The 27,909-nt window shown below is 45.9% G+C and overlaps 1 protein-coding gene across 1 annotated transcript; it reads right to left on the bottom strand.

Annotated features, from left to right (window-relative positions):
* Positions 1-599: 599 nt before the first annotated feature.
* LOC311124200 (iron-sulfur cluster assembly 1 homolog, mitochondrial-like) lies at positions 600-27,661 on the bottom strand. The gene is made up of 4 exons (XM_084198392.1): positions 27,526-27,661; positions 12,443-12,496; positions 9,458-9,563; positions 600-2,033 (listed from the first exon to the last, which is right to left on the bottom strand). Exons 1-4 carry the CDS (start codon positions 27,607-27,609, stop codon positions 1,885-1,887), a joined length of 393 nt encoding a protein of 130 aa, XP_084054518.1. The 5' UTR covers positions 27,610-27,661; the 3' UTR covers positions 600-1,884.
* Positions 27,662-27,909: the final 248 nt, after the last annotated feature.

Below are 27,909 nucleotides of genomic sequence, written 5' to 3'. Positions count from 1 at the left end.
AGTAGGAGGCACTCTTTCATCTGGTCAAAAAAAAAAAAACTATCCCAGGGCAGTGATTGGGGACATTGCCCCAGGGCAGTGATTGGGGACATTGCCCCAGGGCAGTGATTGGGGACATTGCCCCAGGGCAGTGATTGGGGACATTGCCCCAGGGCAGTGATTGGGGACATTGCCCCAGGGCAGTGATTGGGGACATTGCCCCAGGGCAGTGATTGGGGACATTGCCCCAGGGCAGTGATTGGGGACATTGCCCCAGGGCAGTGATTGGGGACATTGCCCCAGGGCAGTGATTGGGGACATTGCCCCAGGGCAGTGATTGGGGACATTGCCCCAGGGCAGTGATTGGGGACATTGCCCCAGGGCAGTGATTGGGGACATTGCCCCAGGGCAGTGATTGGGGACATTGCCCTGTGTAGGGCGCCGTCTTTCGGATGGGACGTTCAATGGGTGTCCTGACTCTCAGTGGTCAGTGAAGATCCCCAGCTTCCAATTGGCTCATTCATCCCCCCTCCTCTCCCCTGTAACTATTCCCCAGGTCGTTGCTGTAAATGAGGTGTTCTCAGTCAACTTACCGGGTTAAAAAAGCCAAAAGACACAAACCACTTTATATTTCAAATCTATTTATATAGTCTAAACATCACAACAACTGTACATAGACGTATTGCACTAGTTACATATATGCAGTATTGATAGCTATATGTCAAACACTTACTGTGGTTCTGGAATGGAGCAGAAAGAAACCAACAGAAACCTCTAGAGGTGAGAAATAGGGATTTGTGCGTTATACAGTTTAAGGGGTCTTGTACATTCGTATATACACACACACATTTATACTATGCATTTCAAACAACCAAGTAAAACAAAATAATGTACAAACGGCAAGATCAGTTTCAAAGCCACTCAGGTCAGGAACTCTTCAACCTCAGTAGGGTGAAACATTCTGAACGTTGCAGACAGAAATGTAACGAATAGAGCTGACGTGACTCTTCTTATTCTATGATTGAAAGAATCATATTTACATTTACATTTACATTTTAGTCATTTAGCAGACGCTCTTATCCAGAGCGACTTACAGTTAGTGAATACATATTTTTTTATACTGGCCCCCCGTGGGAATCGAACCCACAACCCTGGCGTTGCAAACGCCATGCTCTATCAACATCCCTGCCGGCCATTCCCTCCCCTACCCTGGACGACGCTGGGCCAATTGTGCGCCGCCCATGAGTCTCCCGGTCGCGGCCGGCTGCGACAGAGCCTGGATTCGAACCAGGATCTCTAGTGGCACAGTTAGCACTGCGATGCAGTGCCTTAGACCACTGCGCCACTCGGGAGACATATGTTCTATACAACACATTTCTATCTGAATGTTCTGTAATGTTGCGCCCCACTGACACCTGCATCATGTGGCTGGATGACACTTTCCTGTGCCGCGTTCCATTGGCTAACCAACATCTCCTTTGCTGTCTATAGTCCGTCTAGCTCTCCAAGTCTTCTGTTACGGTCTAGTCTAACTGTCAGAACCAGCGTGTCTACGTGGTCCGTGGTCTGAGACTAGGGCAGCTAGGACTTCAGTGGGGGAGTCGAACGGCTCACAGGTAAAGAGCAGTGTTTGGCTACACGATCAAATTCCCTACTGACCTAAGGATCACCACCTCGCTCCAAGGCCCAAAGCTTTACAGTTCTGTCCTTCCTCTACTCACCTCACGGGCCTCTGGGTAGGGAAGGGGATGGGACGGTGTGTGAGGACGGTTCGGCTGTGTGTGTGTGTGTGTGTGTGTGTGTGTGTGTGTGTGTGTGTGTGTGTGTGTGTGTGTGTGTGTGGAGGACCACTGTTAGGGGACATTAGATGATGTGTGTGTAGGAAGGCCACAGCAGGAAGCTCTCTCAGATGTTGAAGCTCTCGCCACAGCCGCAGGTGCCCTTGATGTTGGGGTTGTTGAAGACAAACTCACTGGACAGCTTGGACTCCACAAAGTCCATCTCTGTCCCCAGCAGAGTCAGCTGGGCCTTCTTCTCTATGAATACACGCACACCTGCAGGAGAGGACAACCACACCACTCAGTACTATACACCTACAGGACCACACCACTCAGTACTATACACCTGCAGGACCACACCACTCAGTATTATACACCTGCAGGACCACACCACTCAGTACTATACACCTGCAGGACCACACCACTCAGTATTATACACCTACAGGACCACACCACTCAGTACTATACACCTACAGGACCACACCACTCAGTACTATACACCTACAGGACCACACCACTCAGTACTATACACCTACAGGACCACACCACTCAGTATTATACACCTGCAGGACCACACCACTCAGTATTATACACCTGCAGGACCACACCACTCAGTATTATACACCTGCAGGACCACACCACTCAGTATTATACACCTGCAGGACCACACCACTCAGTACTATACACCTGCAGGACCACACCACTCAGTATTATACACCTACAGGACCACACCACTCAGTACTATACACCTGCAGGACCACACCACTCAGTATTATACACCTACAGGACCACACCACTCAGTACTATACACCTACAGGACCACACCACTCAGTATTATACACCTGCAGGACCACACCACTCAGTATTATACACCTGCAGGACCACACCACTCAGTATTATACACCTGCAGGACCACACCACTCAGTATTATACACCTACAGGACCACACCACTCAGTACTATACACCTACAGGACCACACCACTCAGTATTATACACCTACAGGACCACACCACTCAGTATTATACACCTGCAGGACCACACCACTCAGTATTATACACCTACAGGACCACACCACTCAGTATTATACACCTGCAGGACCACACCACTCAGTATTATACACCTGCAGGACCACACCACTCAGTACTATACACCTGCAGGACCACACCACTCAGTATTATACACCTGCAGGACCACACCACTCAGTATTATACACCTGCAGGACCACACCACTCAGTATTATACACCTGCAGGACCACACCACTCAGTATTATACACCTGCAGGACCACACCACTCAGTATTATACACCCAATATCACTTAACACATATATGGAGTGATTTCAGAGCCAACAGAAATTGTATTTGAATTCCATAATTTTGAATTGGTATTAAGATATTGAATTTGAATTAATTTGGGGTTCAGCAGCGATGCTGGTAAAACCCTCCTGTATTTGTTCTGGTTCATTATCATTTGGGCTTCAGCAGCGAAGGGTCTGGAACCCCCATTAGAATTGTTTGGATTATTTTTGGAGAGCTATAGCTCTGAAATGGTAAGACCTACAGAGACCAAACTTGGTGGGGTGGTGTAAAATTATGCACAAATACATCTGGTTACACGTGGTGCAACTCGGACAAAATGGTGGCGCTACAAACGTTATAGATCTGCCATTTTGAAAATGGTGTAAAATCTTCAACATTTTTAACTTAGCAATATGCACCTACATATGTAGATCGTATTAGATACAAAGTTACAGAAAGCTAAACCAACAACCACACAAACCGAAATTGGATACACTGCAAACACAGGTTCAACAAAGAAAAAGGTAGCTAGCAAGTGATTTGTTTTTGCAGACATCTTTTTTTGTGTGTGCTGAGCATGACCTTCTCTGGTCACGACACAAATGGACCTATGCGATCAAATCCTCCCACATTACATTTCTAGTTTGACCAGCTTGTTTTCAGCAACTGATATTTTTTAATTTGGTTGTCATATTGGCAGGTTTGCTAGCAACAAACTATTTAGCTAGCGTTTAGCCTAGTGTTTGATATGTGATCTCCATGGTAAAGAACAGTGTCCTGACGAGCCGGCACTATGCCAGGCTAAATCGGGCATCGTCAGCTCATTGTTATGGATGTATCCAAATGAATGTCAATAGAAAACAGCTGTTCTGCTGCTATTCTGGCTGCAGAGGTCGTGACTGTGTTAGCCGTAGCTAGTTAGCCGTAGCTAGTTAGCCGTAGCTAGTTGGCTAGCTAGCGAGAAAGGGATAACAACATCCTTCAATATATCACTAAATCGAACGAGCAACCAAAAGATGTTAAAAGTATGAATTTGCTTATGGAAATATAAACACAATTATTATTATTTCTACCGGTAAATGAGTGCTTTAGTATTGTTTTCTTTGGTAAATGTGGTATAAGCAGGACAAAAGCCATCGTTCTATACATTACCTTGGAAAAATGACCTTCACTGCGTCGTCCATTATTTCCACGGTAATGTACAGAATGTAGGTGTTTATCCCCTACGTAAAGTAGAGCACATTACAGTATTTTACTTTTACATTTTAGTCATTTTAGCAGATGCTCTTATCCAGAACGACTTACAGTTAATGAGCGCATACATTTTTCATACTGGCCCCCCGTGGGAAACGAACCCACAACCCTGGCGTTGCAAGCGCCATGCTCTACCAACTGAGCTACAGGGGACTGCAGTACAGTACATTATAGACGTCTATGTTTGTGCCCTTGGAGGGTTGGAGCCACTTGCAGGCTATTCATGTCAATACCCTACACTTTTTCCTGGAGTGTGCAGTTGTCCATTGCCCACGTGGTGGTCCTCCGTAGCTCAGTTGGTAGTAGGTTCTTGCAGCAGCAGGATAGCGGGTCCCATTCTCGCGACCACCTGAATGTATGCACACAGTTGCTTTGGATAAAAGCCACCTGCTGAATGACATACGAGACAATATTATATGTTATAAGACTTGTGCAAGAGATTGAGTCAAGACTGGAACCTGCAATTCATACATACATGGAAGCTCTTCCACAGTGTTCAACTCTGAGCGTTGGTGCCTTTGTCTCGTAATGCAAGCCAACCCACCACGGCCCAGGTTCAAATCCCACCGCTGCCACTTTCAGATAGACATCGCTAAACAATGAGGGATTGTTGGTGTTGTACCTGAACCAAATTGTATGACTTCTAAAATAAAGCATAATATTTGAGAGGGCGAAAAAGGCAAACAGGGCGGAACGGGCGCCAAAGGCTTGGACCCCGGGTCATCGCTGCAGTCAGCTATATTTAGGGGTTCAGCCAAAGGCTTGGACCCGGGGTCATCGCTGCAGTCAGCTATATTTAGGGGTTCAGCCAAAGGCTTGGACCCCGGGTCATCGCTGCAGTCAGCTATATTTAGGGGTTCAGCCAAAGGCTTGGACCCCGGGTCATCGCTGCAGTCAGCTATATTTAGGGGTTCAGCCAAAGGCTTGGACCCGGGGTCATCGCTGCAGTCAGCTATATTTAGGGGTTCAGCCAAAGGCTTGGACCCCGGGTCATCGCTGCAGTCAGCTATATTTAGGGGTTCAGCCAAAGGCTTGGACCCCGGGTCATCGCTGCAGTCAGCTATATTTAGGGGTTCAGCCAAAGGCTTGGACCCCGGGTCATCGCTGCAGTCAGTGTTGACGCTGGTGAAACCCCATTGTCTTTGTTCTGGTTCATTATTATTGTTGTTATGGTCCTTTTTCTGCCATTTGGTGGAAAAACTATCAAATACCCGTGAGATGAAAAGGCCCAGGACTGTGCGACTTAGCAACATGGTAAAGGCCCAAGGGCCACACCCTCTCATGCGTTACCATGCCAATTGGCCACATGGTGGCGCTATAACAAGCGATTGAAAATGCTAACTTTGAAAGGTCAGGCCCCGCACCCCTTGTGACCTAGAGTCATTAAATTTAGTCCATAGGTCCCTCTCCTCACAAGGAAAATGTTTTCCTCAAGAATTCATAGTCTGCCATGATGGATTTTCCGCCATTTTGAATTTTGTGAAAATCACTTAAAAACGCTACTCCTCTGGCACCGATTGACCGATCTGCACGAAACTTGACATGTGGCATATACAGTGAGGGAAAAAATTATTTGATCCCCTGCTAATTTTGTACGTTTGCCCACTGACAAAGAAATGATCAGTCTATAATTTTAATGGTAGGTTTATTTGAACAGTGAGAGACAGAATAACAACAAAATAATCCAGAAAAAAAGCATGTCAAAAATGTTATAAATTGATTTGCATTTTAATGAGGGAAATAAGTATTTGACCCCTCTGCAAAACATGACTTAGTACTTGGTGGCAAAAACCTTGTTGGCAATCACAGAGGTCAGACGTTTCTTGTAGTTGGCCACCAGGTTTGCACACATCTCAGGAGGGATTTTGTCCCACTGCTCTTTGCAGATCTTCTCCAAGTCATTAAGGTTTCGAGGCTGACGTTTGGCAACTCGAACCTTCAGCTCCCTCCACATATTTTCTATGGGATTAAGGTCTGGAGACTGGCTAGGCCACTCCAGGACCTTAATGTGCTTCTTCTTGAGCCACTCCTTTGTTGCCTTGGCCATGTGTTTTGGGTCATTGTCATGCTGGAATACCCATCCATGACCCATTTTCAATGCCCTGGCTGAGGGAAGGAGGTTCTCACCCAAGATTTGACGGTACATGGCCCCGTCCATCGTCCCTTTGATGCAGTGAAGTTGTCCTGTCCCCTTAGGAGAAAAACACCCCCAAAGCATAATGTTTCCACCTCCATGTTTGACGGTGGGGATGGTGTTCTTGGGGTAATAGGCAGCATTCCTCCTCCTCCAAACACGGCGAGTTGAGTTGATGCCAAAGAGCTCCATTTTGGTCTCATCTGACCACAACACTTTCACCCAGTTCTCCTCTGAATCATTCAGATGTTCATTGGCAAACTTCAGACCGGCATGTATATGTGCTTTTTTGAGCAGGGGGACCTTGCGGGCGCTGCAGGATTTCAGTCCTTCACGGCGTAGTGTGTTACCAATTGTTTTCTTGGTGACTATGGTCCCAGCTGCCTTGAGATCATTGACAAGATCCTCCCGTGTAGTTCTGGGCTGATTCCTCACCGTTCTCACGATCATTGCAACTCCATGAGGTGAGATCTTGCATGGAGCCCCAGGCCGATGGAGATTGACAGTTATTTTGTGTTTCTTTCATTTGCGAATAATCGCACCAACTGTTGTCACCTTCTCACCAAGCTGCTTGGCGATGGTCTTGTAGCCCATTCCAGCCTTGTGTAGGTCTACAATCTTGTCCCTGACATCCTTGGAGAGCTCTTTGGTCTTGGCCATGGTGGAGAGTTTGGAATCTGATTGATTGATTGCTTCTGTGGACAGGTGTCTTTTATACAGGTAATAAACTGAGATTAGGAGCACTCCCTTTAAGAGTGTAACCCATTCGGAATATTTTATATTTGAGATTCTTCAAAGTAGCCACCCTTTGCCTTTGACAGCTTTGCACACTCTTGGCATTCTCTCAACCAGCTTCATGAGGAATGCTTTTCCAACAGTCTTGAAGGAGTTCCCACATATGCTGAGCACTTGTTGGCTGCTTTTTCTTCACTCTGCGGTCCAACTCATCCCAAACCATCTCAATTGGGTTGAGGTCGGGTGATTATGGAGGCCAGGTCATCTGATGCAGCACTCCATCACTCTCCTTGGTTCACCTTCCAACAGGACAACGACCCTAAGCACACAGCCAAGACAGCGCAGGTGTGGCTTCGGGACAAATCTCAGACTGTCCTTGAGTGGCCCAACCAGAGCCCGGACTTGAACCCCATCGAACATCTCTGGAGAGACGTGAAAATAGCTGTGCAGCGACGCTCCCCATCCAACCTGACAGAGCTTGAGAGGATCTGCAGAGAAGAATGGGAGAAACTCCCCAAATACAGGTGTGCCAAACTTGTAGCGTCATACCCAAGAAGACTCGAGATTGTAATCGCTGCCAAAGGTGCTTCAACAAAGTACTGATTAAAGGGTCTGAATAATTATGTAAATGTAATATCCTTATTTTTTTATATAAAATTAGCAAACATTTCTAAAAACCTGTTTTTGCTTTGTCATTATGGGGTATTGTGTATAGATTGATGAGGGGGTAAAAACAATTTAATCAATTTTAGAATAAGGCTGTAACGTAACAAAATGTGGAAAAAGTCAAGGGGTCTGAATACTTTCCGAAGGCACTGTAGGTAGGAGCTACCGAATGTCATTTTTGGTGAGTTTGGAAATGTACAAGCAAAATGTGGACGAGAGACATTGTACAAATGAACAAAGTTTTGACGCTTGTCTGAAGGGAGAACAGCACTGGCTCTGGAGTGTCTGTTTGGAGTCTGGAGTCGCTAGGGCAACGGGCCTGCCTGCTCTGCTTGGAGTCGCTAGGGCAACGGGCCTGCCTGCTCTGCTTGGAGTTGCTAGGGCAACGGGCCTGCCTGCTCTGCTTGGAGTTGCTAGGGCAACGGGCCTGCCTGCTCTGCTTGGAGTCGCTAGGGCAACGGGCCTGCCTGCTCTGCTTGGAGTTGCTAGGGCAACGGGCCTGCCTGCTCTGCTTGGAGTTGCTAGGGCAACGGGCCTGCCTGCTCTGCTTGGAGAAGAGGGGGGAGGAGCAGACGGGCTGAGAACGGAGAGGAGAGAAACAACAAGAGGAAATGAAGATGGTGTTTAGTAGCTGAACAGATAACTCATCCAAAGAGCTGCACAATACGATGCCCCGTCACCTTATTCATTCAACCACTTCCTTAGATTAACTAGCAAGTTAAATGTAGGGGTCGGGTAATGCAGAAGTCTGTGTTTTACACGCAGGAAAAAAATATTAAAAACGCATAAGATATATCTTGCTGCGTTTTGTAAATGCAGACGTAAAATGCTTCTTATTGTAATTTCTGCTCGGCGTTAGTTGCACTTCTCCACTCGGATGAGAATTCACCAACGGGCATTCTATCACCAGACAGCTCTATTATGATGTCATAGAGGAATGGGGTCATAATAGCTTATAGCCCAAACAGTTCAAACACTAGATTCATTAGGAAGAAAATCTATTCCACGTGGTTTCAGATAACTGCCAGAAACACCTCCGTTGGTACCACTAGCTTCTGATTCCACCTTTCCTGGCTGGCTAAGTACCAGGATGTTGTCTCTGGTTTTGAATCTGAACTTAGAGAACTCGATTTGAAAACGGAATCATCTGAAAAGTTTAATATATGAAACTTTGGTCAACTTGAAATGATAGTTTGTAAACTTGAAACACAGACAATGAATGCAATATGTACCATATTGAAACTGAATATATATCATTTTAATATTCAATTACATTTATATTTAAAACTGCAATATTCATTCAATTCAGTTTCAAATCATGAAATACAAGTTCAATTTATAAATTAAATGATTCAATTTGAATTGAATTCAAATTATATTATATATAAATTATATCGGCACTGAAATCGCTCCATATACATATCACTTAATGCATTTAATGTTTTGAAAAACATTTCAACATAACATTGGGGAGACGTTGATGGTAAAGTTACACAATTCAACCACAGACAATCTATTACCTACCAACATCGTGCTGAGATGGGGATAAAATGAGACCTTGGTCTAACATTACGCTAACGTTAAGGAACTAACACGATGATAACGTTGCTCACCGTCCTGCAGCACCTCCTCGTCAGCTTTGTCTTTCTGCTTGGTGAAGTCCAGAGTGTAGGTCATACCATTACAGCCCCTCGTCCTCACACCTACTCTCAGACCAATCTGGACACAACACAAAAACACCATTATACCACTACCACTCACACCTACTCTCAGACCAACACAACACCTGTTCAGGTGAGAGAGTGTTGTACCTGGAAGGTCCTTAGTGTCTATAGGCTGCACGGTGCTGTTGGTTTATTTCTGTGAGCAACCATTTTGTGACCGTGCTGTCTTGAAGAAATGTTTGGGGTGTGCAATAATGTCTTCTTTTTTTTCTCCAGTTGGTTTGTTTGGAGAGGCTCTGCTGGTTTGAGGTCCAGGCAGCACCCTCCAGTAAGGAAAGTCACTAGTATTTCTGAAATGTCTATTGTTTAAGTAAATGCCGTGGTTAAGTGTTCTTTCTTTCCAACCATAAGAAGTACAGTATTGTTTGTCACTGTTTTTGGTCAACTTGTGAACGTGGTCAGCTGAATCTCTGTGAAAGCAGTGTTCTATTTCAGAAAACGAATCTAGTGGAAGTAACATATCTAAGTCATTCTGGTGTACTCTTGTTAATGCGTATTTATTCTGTAATCCTCTGTTTAATAAACAGCTTGTTCTGTTTTATCGTTTCCTTTAATGGGTCTAGAACCGGTCTAACGTTTAGATATTACAACTGTAATTACATTCATTACCAACCATTATAAACTGGGTGGTTCGAGCCCTGAATGCTGATTGGCTGACAGCCGTGGTATATCAAATCAAATGTTATTTGCCACATGCGCCGAATACAACAGGTGTAGACCTTACAGTGAAATGCTTACTTACAAGCCCTTAACCAACAATGCAGTTTTAAGATAAATAAGTGTTAAGTAAAAAATAGATAAGTAAAAAGTTAAAATAAAAAATAATTAAAGAGCTGCAGTAAAATAAAATAACAGTAGGGAGGCTATATACAGGGGGTACCGGTACAGAGGCTATATACAGGGGGGTACCGGTACAGAGTCAATGTGTAATAACAGTAGGGAGGCTATATACAGGGGGTACCGGTACAGAGGCTATATACAGGGGGGTACCGGTACAGAGTCAATGTGTAATAACAGTAGGGAGGCTATATACAGGGGGTACCGGTACAGAGTCAATGGGAAATAACAGTAGGGAGGCTATATACAGGGGGTACTGGTACAGAGGCTATATACAGGGGGTACCGGTACAGAGTCAATGTGTAATAACAGTAGGGAGGCTATATACAGGGGGTACCGGTACAGAGTCAATGTGTAATAACAGTAGGGAGGCTATATACAGGGGGTACCGGTACAGAGTCAATGGGAAATAACAGTAGGGAGGCTATATACAGGGGGTACCGGTACAGAGGCTATATACAGGGGGTACCGGTACAGAGTCAATGGGAAATAACAGTAGGGAGGCTATATACAGGGGGTACCGGTACAGAGTCAATGGGAAATAACAGTAGGGAGGCTATATACAGGGGGTACCGGTACAGAGTCAATGTGCGGGGGCACCGGTTAGTCGAGGTAATTGAGGTCATATGTACATGTAGGTATAGTTAAAGTGACTATGCATAGATAATAAACAGAGAGTAGCAGCAGCGTAAAAGAGGGGGTAGGGTGGGGGGGGGGGGGGCAATGCAAATAGTCCGGGTAGCCATGATTAGCTGTTCAGGAGTCTTATGGCTTGGGGGTAGAAGCTGTTAAGAAGCCTTTTGGACCTAGACTTGGCGGTCCGGTACCGCTTGCCGTGCGGTAGCAGAGAGAACAGTCTATGACTTGGGTGGCTGGAAACTTCCTCTGACACCGCCTGGTATAGAGGTCCTGGATGGCAGGAAGCTTGGCCCCAGTGATGTACTGGGCCGTAAGCACTACCCTCTGTAGTGCCTTGCGGTCGGAGGCCGAGCAGTTGCCATACCAGGCTGTGATGCAACCAGTCAGGATGCTCTCGATGGTGCAGCTGTAGAACTTTTTGAGGATCTGAGGACCCATGCCAAATCTTTTCAGTCTCGAGGGGGAATAGGCTTTGTCGTGCCCTCTTCACGACTGTCTTGGTCTGTTTGGACCATAATAGTTTGTTGGTGATGTTCTTGGGCACAGGGACTATGGTGGTCTGCTTGAAACATGTTGGTATTACAGACTCAGTCAGGGACAGGTGGAAAATGTCAGCGTAGACACTTGCCAGTTGGTCAGCGCATGCTCGGAGTACACGTCCTGGTAATCCGTCTGGCCCTGCGGCCTTGTGAACGTTGATCTGCTTAAAACTCACATCGGCTACGGAGAGCGTGATCACATAGTCATATGACAAAACATGTATTTATACTGCTCTAATTACATTGGTAACCAGTTTATAATAGTAATTAGCCACCTCAGTGTCTGTGGTATATGGCCAATATACCACGGCTAAGGGCTGTATCCAGGCACTCCACGTTGCGTTGTGCGTAAGAACAACCCTTAGCCGTGGTATATTGGTCATATACCACACCCCCCTCGGGCATTATTGGTTAAATATACCACTACTCCTAACCCCAAACCGCCTTCACATCAATCTGGAACACTACAGAACAAGTTAGTCTGGAACAAAAGCCTATTTTCTCCAGGACCAGTGTTTTGGGTTCTGGGTTAGGAGGGTTATTACATTTAAGTCATTTAGCAGACGCTCTTATCCAGAGCGACTTACAGTTAGTGAGTGCATACATTATTTTTTCATACTGGCCCCCCCCACCCTGGATGACACTGGGCCAATTGTGCGCCGCCCCATGGGTCTCCCGGTCGCGGCCGGCTACGACAGAGCCTGGATTCGAACCAGGATCTCTAGTGGCACAGCTAGCACTGAGATGCAGTGCCATAGACCACTGCGCCACTCGGGAGCTATTATATATCATCCCCTCAGTGGGAAGGGTTAGTTAGAAGGTGGAAAAGGTTGGAGGGTTATATTGCAGGGATACTTACATATTCTGGCTTGTTCTCCAGTAGGGTCCTGATCCTATTCACAGCAGGAGGAGTCTGGAGGAAAAACCAGAGGAAAGGGGTTGGCAACACACCATTAACAACAGCTATGACAGTGCAGTCTATGGCGGTCCTCCAGCAGCACACCACCCTGCATCTCTCTCTACCCCAGCAGCATACCACCCTGCATCTCTCTCTACCCCAGCAGCATACCACCCTGCATCTCTCTCTACCCCAGCAGCATACCACCCTGCATCTCTCTCCCCCTCTCCCCCCAGCAGCCCTAATGCCAGCAGCATACCACCCTGCATCTCTCTCTACCCCAGCAGCATACCACCCTGCATCTCTCTCTACCCCAGCAGCATACCACCCTGCATCTCTCTCTACCCCAGCAGCATACCACCCTGCATCTCTCTCTACCCCAGCAGCACACCACCCTGCATCTCTCTCTACCCTAGCAGCACACCACCCTGCATCTCTCTCTACCCCAGCAGCATACCACCCTGCATCTCTCTCCCCCTCTCCCCCCAGCAGCATACCACCCTGCATCTCTCTCTACCCCAGCAGCATACCACCCTGCATCTCTCTCTACCCCAGCAGCACACCACCCTGCATCTCTCTCTACCCCAGCAGCATACCACCCTGCATCTCTCTCCCCCTCTCCCCCCAGCAGCCCTAATGCCAGCAGCATACCACCCTGCAGCTCTCTCTACCCCAGCAGCATACCACCCTGCATCTCTCTCTACCCCAGCAGCACACCACCCTGCATCTCTCTCTACCCCAGCAGCATACCACCCTGCATCTCTCTCTACCCCAGCAGCACACCACCCTGCATCTCTCTCCCCCTCTCCCCCCAGCAGCCCTAATGCCAGCAGCATATCACCCTGCATCTCTCTCTACCCCAGCAGCACACCACCCTGCATCTCTCTCTACCCCAGCAGCATACCACCCTGCATCTCTCTCTACCCCAGCAGCACACCACCCTGCATCTCTCTCTACCCCAGCAGCATACCACCCTGCATCTCTCTCTACCCCAGCAGCACACCACCCTGCATCCCACTGCTGGCTTGCCTCTGAAGCTAAGCAGGGTTGGTCCTGGTCAGTCCCTGGATGGGAGACCAGATGCTGCTGGAAGTGGTGTGTCCAAACTTTTGACTGGTAGTGTGTATACAGTTGAAGTCGGAAGTTTACATACACCTTAAGCCAAATACATTTAAACTCAGTTTTTCACAATTCCTGACATTTAATCCTAGTAAAAATGGGAAGACCCATTTGCGACCAAGCTTTAACTTCCTGACTGATGTCTTGATGTTGCTTCAATATATCCACATAATTTTCCTTCCTCATGATGCCATCTATTTTGTGAAGTGCACCAGTCCCTCCTGCAGCAAAGCACCCCCACAGCATGATGCTGCCACCCACGTGCTTCACGGTTGGGATGGTGTTCTTCGGCTTGCAGGCGACCCCCTTTTTCCTCCAAACATAACGATGGTCATTATGGCCAAACAGTTCTATATTTGTGTCATCAGACCAGAGGACATTTCTCCAAAAAGGACGATCTTTGTCCACATGTGCAGTTGCAAACCGTAGTCTGGCTTTTTTTATGGCGGTTTTGGAGCAGTGGCTTCTTCCTTGCTGAGCGGCCTTTCAGGTTATGTCAATATAGGACTTGTTTTACTGTGGATATAGATACTTTTGTACCTGTTTCCTCCAGCATCTTCACAAGGTCCTTTGCTGTTGTTCTGGGATTGATTTGCACTTTTCGCACCAAAGTACGTTCATCTCTAGTGAAGTCTAACGACAGCCCCCACAATAATTTTATCATCAGTCATTTGTGTAAGTGCTTGTTGAGTGTCCTTCCCTATAAGCGTGCTGAAAGTCTGTTGTCAGTTTGTTTACTGTGAAATAGCATTGTATCTGGTCAAACAATTTTTCCAGAAGTTTACTAAGGGTTGGTAACAGGCTGATTGGTCGGCTATTTGAGCCAGTTAAGGGGGCTTTACTATTCTTAGGTAGGGGAATGACTTTAGCTTCCCTCCAAGCCTGAGGGCACACACTTTCTAGTAGGCTTAAATTGAAGATATGGCAAACAGGAGTGGCAATATCGTCCATTATTAACCTCTGTAATTTTCCATCAAAGTTGTCAGACTCCGGTGGCTTGTCATTGTTGATAGACAACAATAATTGTTTCACCTCTTCCAAACTGACTTAACAGAATTCAAAAGTACAATTGTCTTTCATAATTTGGTTAGATATACTTCGAAGCGTAGAGTCAGCGTTTGTTGCTGGCATGTCATACCTTGCCTAGCATACCTGTGGTCCTCTGTAGCTCAGCTGGTAGAGCATGGCGCTTGTAACGCAAGGGTAGTGGGTTCGATCCCCGGGACCACCCATACGTAAAAATGTATACACACATGACTGTAAGTCACTTTGGATAAAAGCATCTGCTAAATGGCATATTATAATTATTGTTATACGTAGGGTTAGATTTAGAGTTTTATCGGCAAAAGCTAATAGCTCTCTTGCCTGTCCCTGTGGCCATCTACATACCTAATTCACGACACTCGCTGGGCTCAATCTGAGGTAACAACTGCGTCAGATCTACATATCAATGAGCTAGACCCATCCATTTGGTTTGCGAATCAGTGAACCTGTGCAGCATACGCTCAATTCGATGCCTACGAACTAACAGATTTCGACGCATTTCAAATTACCCAGCAGCCATTTAGAAACAACAAATCGACAAATGTTTTATTTCTTCATTAAGAAATGTCTTCTGCGGTTTAAAATTGGCCAGAACTTGAAAAGGGGGACAGTGACACGCGTTTTGTTTAGGTTTTACACCTTTTTCTTATAAAATGTGGTTACCCATGACCAGGGCATAAAATTACCTTTTTGGTCCACCAGCCACAGGACCATGCCTCAGGACTACCTGGCCTGATGACTCCTGGCTGTCCCCAGTCCACCTGGTCCTCTCTCCCTCCCCTCCCGGAGGACCTGAGCCCTAGGACCATGCCTCAGGACTACCTGGCCTGATGACTCCTGGCTGTCCCCAGTCCACCTGGTCCTCTCTCCCTCCCCTCCCGGAGGACCTGAGCCCTAGGACCATGCCTCAGGACTACCTGGCCTGATGACTCCTGGCTGTCCCCAGTCCACCTGGTCCTCTCTCCCTCCCCTCCCGGAGGACCTGAGCCCTAGGACCATGCCTCAGGACTACCTGGCCTGATGACTCCTGGCTGTCCCCAGTCCACCTGGTCCTCTCTCCCTCCCCTCCCGGAGGACCTGAGCCCTAGGACCATGCCTCAGGACTACCTGGCCTGATGACTCCTGGCTGTCCCCAGTCCACCTGGTCCTCTCTCCCTCCCCTCCCGGAGGACCTGAGCCCTAGGACCATGCCTCAGGACTACCTGGCCTGATGACTCCTGGCTGTCCCCAGTCCACCTGGTCCTCTCTCCCTCCCCTCCCGGAGGACCTGAGCCCTAGGACCATGCCTCAGGACTACCTGGCCTGATGACTCCTGGCTGTCCCCAGTCCACCTGGTCGTGCTGCTGCTCCAGTTTCCACTCTTCTGCCTGTGGCTATGGAACTCTGACCTGTTCACCGGACGTGCTACCTTGTCCCAGACCTGCTGTTTTCAACTCTCTCTCTCTACCACACCTGCTATTTCAACCTCTAAATGCCCGGCTATGAAAAGCCAAGTGACATTTACTCCTGATGTACTGACCTGTTGCAACCTCTACAACCACTGTGATTATTATTTGACCCTGCTGGTCATCTATGAACATCTTGAAGAACGATCTGGCCTTAATGGCCATGTACTCTTATAATCTCCAACCGGCACAGCCAGAAGGGGACTGGCCACCCCTCAGAGCCTGGTTCCTCTCTAGGTTTCTTCCTAGGTTCCTGCCTTTCTAGGGAGTTTTTCCTAGCCACCGTGCATCTACAGTGAGGGAAAAATGTAGCTACAGTGAGGGAAAAAAGTATTTGATCCCCTGCTGATTTTGTACGTTTGCCCACTGACAAAGAAATGATCAGTCTATAATTTTAATGGTAGATTTATTTGAACAGTGAGAGACAGAATAACAACAAAAAAATCCAGAAAAACGCATGTCAAAAACGTTATAAATTGATTAGCATTTTAATGAGGGAAATAAGTATTTGACCCCTCTGCCAAACATGACTTAGTACTTGGTGGCAAAACCCTTTTTGGCAATCACAGAGGTCAGACGTTTCTTGTAGTTGGCCACCAGGTTTGCACACATCTCAGGAGGGATTTTGTTCCACTCCTCTTTGCAGATCTTTTCCAAGTCATTAAGGTTTCGAGGCTGACGTTTGGCAACTCGAACCTTCAGCTCCCTCCACAGATTTTATATGGGATTAAGGTCTGGAGACTGGCTAGGCCACTCCATGACCTTAATGTGCTTCTTTTTGAGCCACTCCTTTGTTGCCTTGGCCGTGTGTTTTGGGTCATTGTCATGCTGGAATACCCATCCACGACCCATTTTCAATGCCCTGGCTGAGGGAAGGAGGTTCTCACCCAAGATTTGATGGTACATGGCCCAGTCCATTGTCCCTTTGATGCGGTGAAGTTGTCCTGTCCTCTTAGCAAAAAAACACCCCCAAAGCATAATGTTTCCACCTCCATGTTTGACGGTAGGGATGGTGTTCTTGGGGTCATAGGCAGCATTCCTCCTCCTCCAAACACAGTGTTGAGTTGATGCCAAAGAGCTCGATTTTGGTCTCATCTGACCACAACACTTTCACCCAGTTCTCCTCTGAATCATTCAGATGTTCATTGGCAAACTTCAGATGGCCCTGTATATGTGCTTTCTTGAGCAGGGGGACCTTGCGGGCGCTGCAGGATTTCAGTCCTTCACAGCGTAGTGTGTTACCAATTGTTTTCTTGGTGACTATGGTCCCAGCTGCCTTGAGATCATTGACAAGATCCTCCCGTGTAGTTCTGGGCTGATTCCTCACCGTTCTCATGATCATTGCAACTCCACGAGGTGAGATCTTGCATGGAGCCCCAGGCCGAGGGAGATTGACAGTTCTTTTGTGTTTCTTCCATTTGAGAATAATCGCTCCAACTGTTGTCCCCTTCTCACCAAGCTGCTTGGCGATGGTCTTGTAGCCCATTCCAGCCTTGTGTAGGTCTACAATCTTGTCCCTGACATCCTTGGAGAGCTCTTTGGTCTTGGCCATGGTGGAGAGTTTGGAATCTGATTGATTGCTTCTGTGGACAGGTGTCTTTTATACAGGTAACAAACTGAGATTAGGAGCACTCTCTTTAAGAGTGTGCTCCTAATCTCAGCTCGTTACCTGTATAAAAGACACATGGGAGCCAGAAATCTTTCTGATTGAGAGGGGGTCAAATACTTACTTCCCTCATTAAAATGCAAATCAATTTATAACATTTTTGACATGTGTTTTTCAGGATTTTTTTGATGTTGTTCTGTCTCTCACTGTTCAAATAAACCTACCATTAAAATTATAGACTGATAATTTCTTTGTCAGTGGGCAAACGTACAAAATCAGCAGGGGATCAAATACTTTTTTCCCCTTACTGTACATCTGCATTGCTTGCTGTTTGGGGTTTTAGGCTGGGTTTCTGTATAGCACTTTGTGACATCTGCTGATGTAAAATGGGCTTAATAAATACATTTGGTTTGATTTGAGGCAGGTAGATTTAAAAATCTACCAGCCACTCAGATTTCATACCAGCCAAAATATTACTTATTTTTATTCAACTTAAAACCAACAAAACACAAAAAAACTAGTCTCCAGCTTCAGAGATTTTTGCAATTCGTTTCAGTCATTGGCAGCAGAGAACTGGAAGGAATGGCGGCCAAAGGAGGTGTTGGCTTTAGGGATGACCAGTGAGATATACAGTGGGGAAAAAAAGTATTTAGTCAGCCACCAATTGTGCAAGTTCTCCCACTTGAAAAGATGAGAGTGGCCTGTAATTTTCATCATAGGTACATGTCAACTATGACAGACAAAATGAGAAAAAAAAATCCAGAAAATCACATTGTAGGATTTTTAATGAATTTATTTGCAAATTGTGGTGGAAAATAAGTATTTGGTCAATAACAAAAGTTTCTCAATACTTTGTTATATACCCTTTGTTGGCAATGACACAGGTCAAACGTTTTCTGTAAGTCTTCACAAGGTTTTCACACACTGTTGCTGGTATTTTGGCCCATTCCTCCATGCAGATCTCCTCTAGAGCAGTGATGTTTTGGGGCTGTCGCTGGGCAACACGGACTTTCAACTCCCTCCAAAGACTTTCTATGGGGTTGAGATCTGGAGACTGGCTAGGCCACTCCAGGACCTTGAAATGCTTCTTACGAAGCCACTCCTTCGTTGCCCGGGCGGTGTGTTTGGGATCATTGTCATGCTGAAAGACCCAGCCACGTTTCATCTTCAATGCCCTTGCTGATGGAAGGAGGTTTTCATTCAAAATCTCACGATACATGGCCCCATTCATTCTTTCCTTTACACGGATCAGTCGTCCTGGTCCCTTTGCAGAAAAACAGCCCCAAAGCATGATGTTTCCACCCCCATGCTTCACAGTAGGTATGGTGTTCTTTGGATGCAACTCAGCATTCTTTGTCCTCCAAACACGACAAGTTGAGTTTTTACCAAAAAGTTCTATTTTGGTTTCATCTGACCATATGACATTCTCCCAATCCTCTTCTGGATCATCCAAATGCACTCTAGCAAACTTCAGACGGGCCTGGACATGTACTGGCTTAAGCAGGGGGACACGTCTGGCACCGCAGGATTTGAGTCCCTGGCAGCGTAGTGTGTTACTGATGGTAGGCTTTGTTACTTTGGTCCCAGCTCTCTGCAGGTCATTCACTAGGTCCCCCTGTTTGGTTCTGGGATTTTTGCTCACCGTTCTTGTGATCATTTTGACCCCACGGGGTGAGATCTTGCGTGGAGCCCCAGATCGAGGGAGATTATCAGTGGTCTTGTATGTCTTCCATTTCCTAATAATTGCTCCCACAGTTGATTTCTTCAAACCAAGCTGCTTACCTATTGCAGATTCAGTCTTCCCAGCCTGGTGCAGGTCTACAATGTTGTTTCTGGTGTCCTTTGACAGCTCTTTGGTCTTGGCCATAGTGGAGTTTGGAGTGTGACTGTTTGAGGTTGTGGACAGGTGTATTTTATACTGATAACAAGTTCAAACAGGTGCCATTAATACAGGTAACGAGTGGAGGACAGAGGAGCCTCTTAAAGAAGAAGTTACAGGTCTGTGAGAGCCAGAAATGTTGCTTGTTTGTAGGTGACCAAATACTTATTTCCCACCATCATTTGCAAATAAATTCATTAAAAATCCTACAATGTGATTTTCTGGATTTCTTTTTCTCATTTTGTCTGTCATAGTTGACGTGTACCTATGATGAAAATTACAGGCCTCTCTCATCTTTTTAAGTGGGAGAACTTGCACAATTGGTGGCTGACTAAATACTTTTTTACCCCACTGTACCTGCTGGAGCGCAGACTACGGGTGGGTGTTGCTATGGTGACCAATGAGCTAAGATAAGGCTGGGATTTGCCTAGCAGTGATTTATAGATGACCTGGAGCCAGTGGGTTTGGCGACGAATATGTAGTGAGGGCCAGCCAACAAGAGCGTACAGGTCACAGTGGTGGGTAGTATATGGGGCTTTGGTGACAAAACGGATGGCACTGTGATAGACTACATCCAATTTGCTGAGCAGAGTGTTGGAGGCTATTTTGTAAATGACATCGCCGAAGTCAAGGATCGGTAGGATAGTCAGTTTTACGAGGGCATGTTTGGCAGCATGAGTGAAGGAGGCTTTGTTGCGAAATAGGAAGCCAATTCTAGATTTAACTTTGGATTGGAGATGCTTAATGTGAGTCTAGAAGGAGAGTTCACAGTCTAACCAGACACCTAGGTATTTGTAGTTGTCCACATACTCTAGGTCAGACCCGTCGAGTAGTGATTCTAGTCGGGTGGGCGGGTGCCAGCAGCGTTCGATTGAAGAGCATGCATTTATTTTACTTGTGTTTAAGAGCAGTTGAAGGCTACGGAAGGAGTGTTGTATGGCATTGAAGCTCGTTTGGAGGTTTGTTAACACCGTGTCCAATGAAGGGCCAGATGTATACAAAATGGTGTCGTCTGCGTAGAGGTGGATCTGAGAGTCACCAGCAGCAAGAGCGACATCATTGATATACACAGAGAAAAGAGTTGGCCCAAGAATTGAACCCTGTGGCACCCCCATAGAGACTGCCATAGGTCCATTTCCGTATGGACTATTTCCGTATGTGAGTATGGATACTGTGGTGTCCTGTGTTTTGTGTACTCACTCATTTGCTGGTTACTCTGTTTGGTAACTTTGTGTGTTTCTGGGAAAAGGGGAATTTAAGCAAGTTGCCCTTGGGCGTACATTACCCGTAGGAAGAAAACTGTCTAAAAACACTAGTTAGACCTGAGCGGACCACCCACTGTATTTTTGTATGATTAGCAGTAGCTTAGCGGTTCTTGAGGCAGGCAAGATCAGTTTAGGGGTTTTTTACACTATTGTTTCATTTCTTGGGTTCTGCTCAGCCCTTTTTCCCAAACCTTTACCGTGTGTTCAAAAATAAACCTTTTATGTTTGACGGTAGTTTATGGTTGTCGTGTAGTTTTTGTTCTCACTGTTCCATGTCACGCTTCTAATTTGCATGAATTATGTTACGGGTCTCTTGTCCATCCACCCTAGACGTTTAAAGCCACGGGGTTCGTAACATAATGCAAATTGAGAATCATGTGACTAAACTGAATAAAAAGAAAAAACTATACTATGAAACAAATAAATTATATAAAGAATGATAGCAAAAAGCTTTGGAGCACATTAAATAAAATGTTGGGCAAAAAGGCAAACTCAGCTCCATTATTCATTGAATCAGATTTATCACAAAACCCACTGATATTGCCAACTACTTGATGATGATTTTTTAATTGGCAAGATTAGCAAACTTAGGCATGACATCCCCGCAAAAAGGGCCGACACTACACATCCAAGTATATCTGACCAAATAATGAAAGACAAGCATTGTAATTTTGAATTACGTAAAGTGAGTGTGGAAGAGGTAAAAAATGATTGTGGTCTATCAACAATGACAAGCCACCGCGGTCTGACAACTTGGATGGAAAATTACTGAGGATAATAGCGGACGATATTGCCACTCCTATTTGCCATATCTTCAATCTTACAAGAAAGTGTGTGTCCTCAGGCCTGGAGGGAAGCAAAAGTTATTCCCCTACCTAAGAATAGTAAAGCCCCCTTAACTGGCTCAAATAGCCCACCAATCAGCCTGTTACCAACCCTTAGTAAACTTTTGGGAAAAATTGTGACCAGATACAAATGACTGGCTGAGGGAAATTGATGATAAAAAGATTGTGGGGCTGTTTTGTCAGACTTCAGTGCGGCTTTTGACATTATCGATCATAGTATGCTGCTGGAAAAACGTATGCGTTATGGCTTTACACCCCCTGCTATAATGTGGATGAAGAGTTACCTGTCTAACAGAACACAGAGGGTGTTCTTTAATGGAAGCCTCTCCAATATAATCCAGGTAGAATCAGGAATTCCCCAGGGCAGCTGCCTAGGCCCCTTACTTTTTTCAATCTTCACTAACGACATGCCACTGGCTTGAGTAAAGCCAGTGTGTCTATGTATGCGGAAGACAACACTATACACGTCAGCAACTACAGCGACTGAAATGACTGCAACAATTAAAGAGCTGCAGTTAGTTTCAGAATGGGTGGCTGGGCGTTGTATTTGGGACAAATCATTCACTAAACCTCAACTAAATCTTGTAATGAATAATCAGGAAATTGAGCAAGTTGAGGTGATTAAACTGCTTGGAGTAACCCTGGATTGTAAACTGTCATGGTCGAAACACATTGATACAACAGTGGCAAAGATGGGGAGAAGTCTGTCCATAATAAAGCGCTGCTCTGCCTTCTTAACAGCACTATCAAGGCAGGTCCTATAGGCTCTAGTTTTGTCGCACCTGGACTACTGTTCAGTCGTGAGGTCAGGTGCCACAAAGAGGGACTTAAGAAAATTACAATTGGCTCAGAACAGGGCAGCTCAGGTGGCCATTAAATGTACACGGAGAGCTAACAATAATATGCATGTCAATCTCTCATGGCTCAAAGTGAAGGAGAGATTGACCTCATCACTAATTGTTATTGTAAGAAGTGTTGACAAGCTGAATGCCCCGAGATGTCTGTTTAAACTACTATCACACAGCTTGGTCACCCATGCATACCCCACAAGACATGCCACCAGAGGTCTCTTCACAGTCTCCAAGTCTAGACTATGGGAGGCGGAGAGAGAGAGAGAGAGGGATGGAGGGAGAGAAGGCGGGAACTTTGGCAGACGAGTAATGACGAAATGCAATGTCTGTGAAAACACACCACATGGAGTGACATGCAAGTACACATACAGTCGTGGTCAAAAGTTGAGAATGACACAAATACTAATTTTCACCAAGTCTGCTGCCTCAGTTTTGATGATGGCAATTTGCATATACTCCAGAATGTCATGAAGAGTGATCAGATGAATTGCAAAGTTCCTTTGCCATGAAAATGAACTTAATCCAAAAAAAAAACATTTTCACTGCATTTCAGCCCTGCCACAAAAGGACCAGCTGCCATCATGTCAGTGATTCTCTCATTAACACAGGTGAGAGTGTTGACGAGGACACGGCTGGAGATCACTCTGTCATGCTGATTGAGTTAGAATAACAGACTGGAAGCTTTAAAAGGAGGGTGGTGCTTGAAATCAATGTTCTTCCTCTGTTAACCATGGTTACCTGCAAGGAAACACATGCCATCATCATTGCTTTGCACAAAAAGGGCTTCACAGGGAAGGATATTGCTGCTAGTAAGATTGCACCTAAATCAACCATTTATCGGATCATCAAGAATTTCAAGGAGAGAGGTTAAATTGCTGTGAAGGCGGCGTCAGGGCGCCCAAGAAAGTCCAGCAAGCGCCAGGACCGTCTCCTAAAGTTGATTCAGCTGCGGGATCGGGGCACCACCAGTGCAGAGCTTGCTCAGGAATGGCAGCAGGCAGGTGTGAGTGCATCTGCACGCACATTGAGGCAAAGACTTTTGGAGGATGGCCTGGTGTCAAGAAGGGCAGCAAAGAAGCCACTTCTCTCCAGGAAAAACATCAGGGACAGACTGATATTCTGCAAAAGGTACAGGGATTGGACTGCTGAGGACTGGGGTAAAGTCATTTTCTCTGATGAATCCCCTTTCCGATTGTTTGGGGCATCCGGAAAACACCTTGTCCGGAGAAGACAAGGTGAGCGCTACCATCAGTCCTGTGTCATGCCAACAGTAAAGTATCCTGAGACCATTCATGTGTGGGGTTGCTTCTCAGCCAAGGGAGTGGGCTCACTCACAATTTTGCCTAAGAACACAGCCATGAATAAAGAATGGTACCAACACATCCTCCGAGAGCAACTTCTCCCAACCATCCAAGAACAGTTTGGTGACGAACAATGCCTTTTCCAGCATGATGGAGCTCCTTGCCATAAGGCAAAAGTGATAACTAAGTGGCTTGGGGAACAAAACATCGACATTTTGGGTGCATGGCCAGGAAACTCCCCAGACCTTAATCCCATTGAGAACTTGTGGTCGATCCTCAAGAGGCGGGTGGACAAACAAAAATCACAAATTCGGACAAACTCCAAGCATTGATTATGCAAGAATGGGCTGCCATCAGTCAGGATGTGGCCCAGAAGTTAATTGACAGCATGCCAGGGCGGATTGCAGAGGTCTTGAAAAAGAAGGGTCAACACTGCAAATATTGACTCTTTGCATAAACTTAATGTAATTGTCGATAAAAGCCTTTGACACTTATGGAATGCTTGTAATTATACTTCAGTATACCATAGTAACATCTGACAAAAATATCTCATAACACTGAAGCAGCCAACTTTGTGAAGACCAATACTTGTGTCATTCTCAAAACTTTTGACCACGACTGTACATAGAGCCATGACTACATGGATCTCTATTCCACATCAGGTAACTGCAGTAGAATCAGATTTTAAAAAACAGATAAAAATACACCTTACGGAACAAAGGGGACTGTGAAGTGACACACACAGGTACAGACACACGCGGTAGCGCACACACACACACATTGTAATATTGTTGTATGGTGGTATTATACATTTTGTATTGTAGATATGTAGTGGTGTAATAATGTTATATGATGCACTGTTTTATCTATTGTTTTGTGTGTGATGTAAGTGCCTTAATGTGTTTGGACCCCAGGAAGAGTAGCTGCTGCCTTGGCAGGAACTAATGGGGATCCATAATAAACCCCAGGAAGAGTAGCTGCTGCCTTGGCAGGAACTAATGGGGATCCATAATAAACCCCAGGAAGAGTAGCTGCTGCTTTGGCAGGAACTAATGGGGATCCATAATAAACCCCAGGAAGAGTAGCTGCTGCCTTGGCAGGAACTAATGGGGATCCATAATAAACCCCAGGAAGAGTAGCTGCTGCCTTGGCAGGAACTAATGGGGATCCATAATAAACCCCAGGAAGAGTAGCTGCTGCCTTGGCAGGAACTAATGGGGATCCATAATAAACCCCAGGAAGAGTAGCTGCTGCTTTGGCAGGAACTAATGGGGATCCATAATAAACCCCAGGAAGAGTAGCTGCTGCCTTGGCAGGAACTAATGGGGATCCATAATAAACCCCAGGAAGAGTAGCTGCTGCCTTGGCAGGAACTAATGGGGATCCATAATAAACCCCAGGAAGAGTAGCTGCTGCTTTGGCAGGAACTAAATGGGGATCCATAATAAACCCAAGGAAGAGTAGCTGCTGCCTTGGCAGGAACTAATGGGGATCCATAATAAACCCCAGGAAGAGTAGCTGCTGCCTTGGCAGGAACTAATGGGGATCCATAATAAACCCCAGGAAGAGTAGCTGCTGCCTTGACAGGAACTAATGGGGATCCATAATAAACCCCAGGAAGAGTAGCTGCTGCCTTGGCAGGAACTAATGGGGATCCATAATAAACCCCAGGAAGAGTAGCTGCTGCCTTGGCAGGAACTAATGGGGATCCATAATAAACCCCAGGAAGAGTAGCTGCTGCTTTGGCAGGAACTAATGGGGATCCATAATAAACCCCAGGAAGAGTAGCTGCTGCCTTGGCAGGAACTAATGGGGATCCATAATAAACCCCAGGAAGAGTAGCTGCTGCCTTGGCAGGAACTAATGGGGATCCATAATAAACCCCAGGAAGAGTAGCTGCTGCCTTGGCAGGAACTAATGGGGATCCATAATAAACCCCAGGAAGAGTAGCTGCTGCTTTGGCAGGAACTAATGGGGATCCATAATAAACCCCAGGAAGAGTAGCTGCTGCCTTGGCAGGAACTAATGGGGATCCATAATAAACCCCAGGAAGAGTAGCTGCTGCCTTGACAGGAACTAATGGGGATCCATAATAAACCCCAGGAAGAGTAGCTGCTGCCTTGGCAGGAACTAATGGGAATCCATAATAAACCCCAGGAAGAGTAGCTGCTGCCTTGGAAGGAACTAATGGGGATCCATAATAAACCCCAGGAAGAGTAGCTGCTGCTTTGGCAGGAACTAATGGGGATCCATAATAAACCCCAGGAAGAGTAGCTGCTGCCTTGGCAGGAACTAATGGGGATCCATAATAAACCCCAGGAAGAGTAGCTGCTGCCTTGACAGGAACTAATGGGGATCCATAATAAACCCCAGGAAGAGTAGCTGCTGCCTTGACAGGAACTAATGGGGATCCATAATAAACCCCAGGAAGAGTAGCTGCTGCCTTGGCAGGAACTAATGGGGATCCATAATAAACCCCAGGAAGAGTAGCTGCTGCCTTGACAGGAACTAATGGGGATCCATAATAAACCCCAGGAAGAGTAGCTGCTGCCTTGGCCGGAAAAATATCAAGGGAGGCCAAATGCTGGCTGGCTTCCCTTGCATTCAGAGCTTCCAGCGGCAACAATGTCATACTCTTTATGACCAGACAGAATCAGATAGATGGCCTACACATATAGAGACAGAGGGGCGCTGTTTCGCAAGAAGTATGAATGCGACTTCTGCAGAGTCAGTATCACCGTAAATGCCGAACGGCCAATGCAGACACGGATTGACCATGTAGCGCCTTTTACCCGCCAATTCCAAAATCTACCCACATTTGGCAGGTGTTAATTTTATGTTTAACTTTTGATGGGTAGGCGCCAGCCATCTCTGGCACCGTGGGTCACCACAGCGTGTACCCAGGCGAACAGTAAGTAACCTTAACCTTGTTTATAGTAAGTAACCTGAGGTAGTAAGCCTAGGAGGTTAATGCGGGCAGGTCTCATTGATAACTATAGTGAAGCTGGCATTGTGACGCAGAACAACGGGCTGGGAATAAAACGGTATTGATGGCGAGTCGGTGACACGGTGCTCAATACAACCAACAGAAACTGGCAGGGTGGAAAAATGCCCTAAAATAAAGACCTGCTTCTTCGCGATTACTAAAACTACGGCGAGCAGCTGGGTCATAGCGTAATATTATAAAAATGGGCTCCATGGCGGATGCAACTAACTAATTTTAATCAGAAAAGTGTTTAAAAAGTAATGTGTCCAGCCTACCAGTAATGGTTAACGTTCCCAAAAATCTTTGGTTAAATCACATGACATGATCTGGTGTAACAATCTCTGTAACTACAAGTTCGCTAGCTGAAGCTAGTGTATTCATAATCAATGACGTTAACGATATTAGCTATCTTAGCTAAATACATTTAACACACTTCTCACTCACTGTTCGTCAAAAGCATTAGGAGCATACATAACACGTAATGAGCGTCAGCAGAAAACAACATATGCTTTGGATAAAAGCGTCTGCTAAATGGCATATTATTATTATTATCTAAAACTACAGGCAGCAATGTATCCACTACTAGGGCCCCTGGTGTAACGTTAGCTAGCTAGCTCACTTTGTCACTTCGGAGCAAGCAGTCATAACACAAACCGTCAGTTTAAAGAGAAAATAGCGATGCCGAATACTTCTACACACTTACCAGAGTTAACGCAGCTCTTGTAGCTAATATCTTTCTTTTACTAACAGCTCTGACGGTCGCTCGAACCACCATGGAGGCAGACATGTTTAGCCGTCTAACCGTTAAATGTAGCCCCGTTGGCTAACGTGAAAACACCGGTCTACGCAGGCGCAGATCCACGATAGGGCGATTTCTTAGTCGACCGGCAGTTCAGCCAATAGACAAAGTACAGTTACGACACTTGTAGGACACTTCCAAAAACTTGTGCAACGCAACAAAGAAATAAGGTCATTTGGCTGGCTACAAAGGTCATTTAAAGTTTTAAAACCACAACATTGCAGTACACGTATCCCATTTTATGTATGTAGTTACATTTACATTTTAGTCATTTAGCAGACGCTCTTA

The sequence above is a fragment of the Coregonus lavaretus genome (assembly GCF_964263955.1).
Source record: "Coregonus lavaretus genome assembly, contig: HAP1_SCAFFOLD_364, whole genome shotgun sequence".
In the NCBI taxonomy this organism is placed as follows: Eukaryota; Metazoa; Chordata; class Actinopteri; order Salmoniformes; family Salmonidae; genus Coregonus; species Coregonus lavaretus.
Note: the sequence above shows the minus strand (reverse complement) of the source record. Positions and strands in the feature narration are given on the sequence as shown.

Excerpts from the sequence above, each read along its gene's own strand:
- LOC311124200 (XM_084198392.1), bottom strand. The coding sequence starts at position 27,609 with ATGTCTGCCTCCATGGTGGTTCGAGCGACCGTCAGAGCTGTTAGTAAA. Across the intron at positions 12,497-27,525 it reads CAAGAGCTGCGTTAACTCTG|ACTCCTCCTGCTGTGAATAG; the intron begins GTAAGTGTGTAG and ends TTTTTCCTCCAG. Across the intron at positions 9,564-12,442 it reads TGGAGAACAAGCCAGAATAT|ATTGGTCTGAGAGTAGGTGT; the intron begins GTAAGTATCCCT and ends TGTTGTGTCCAG.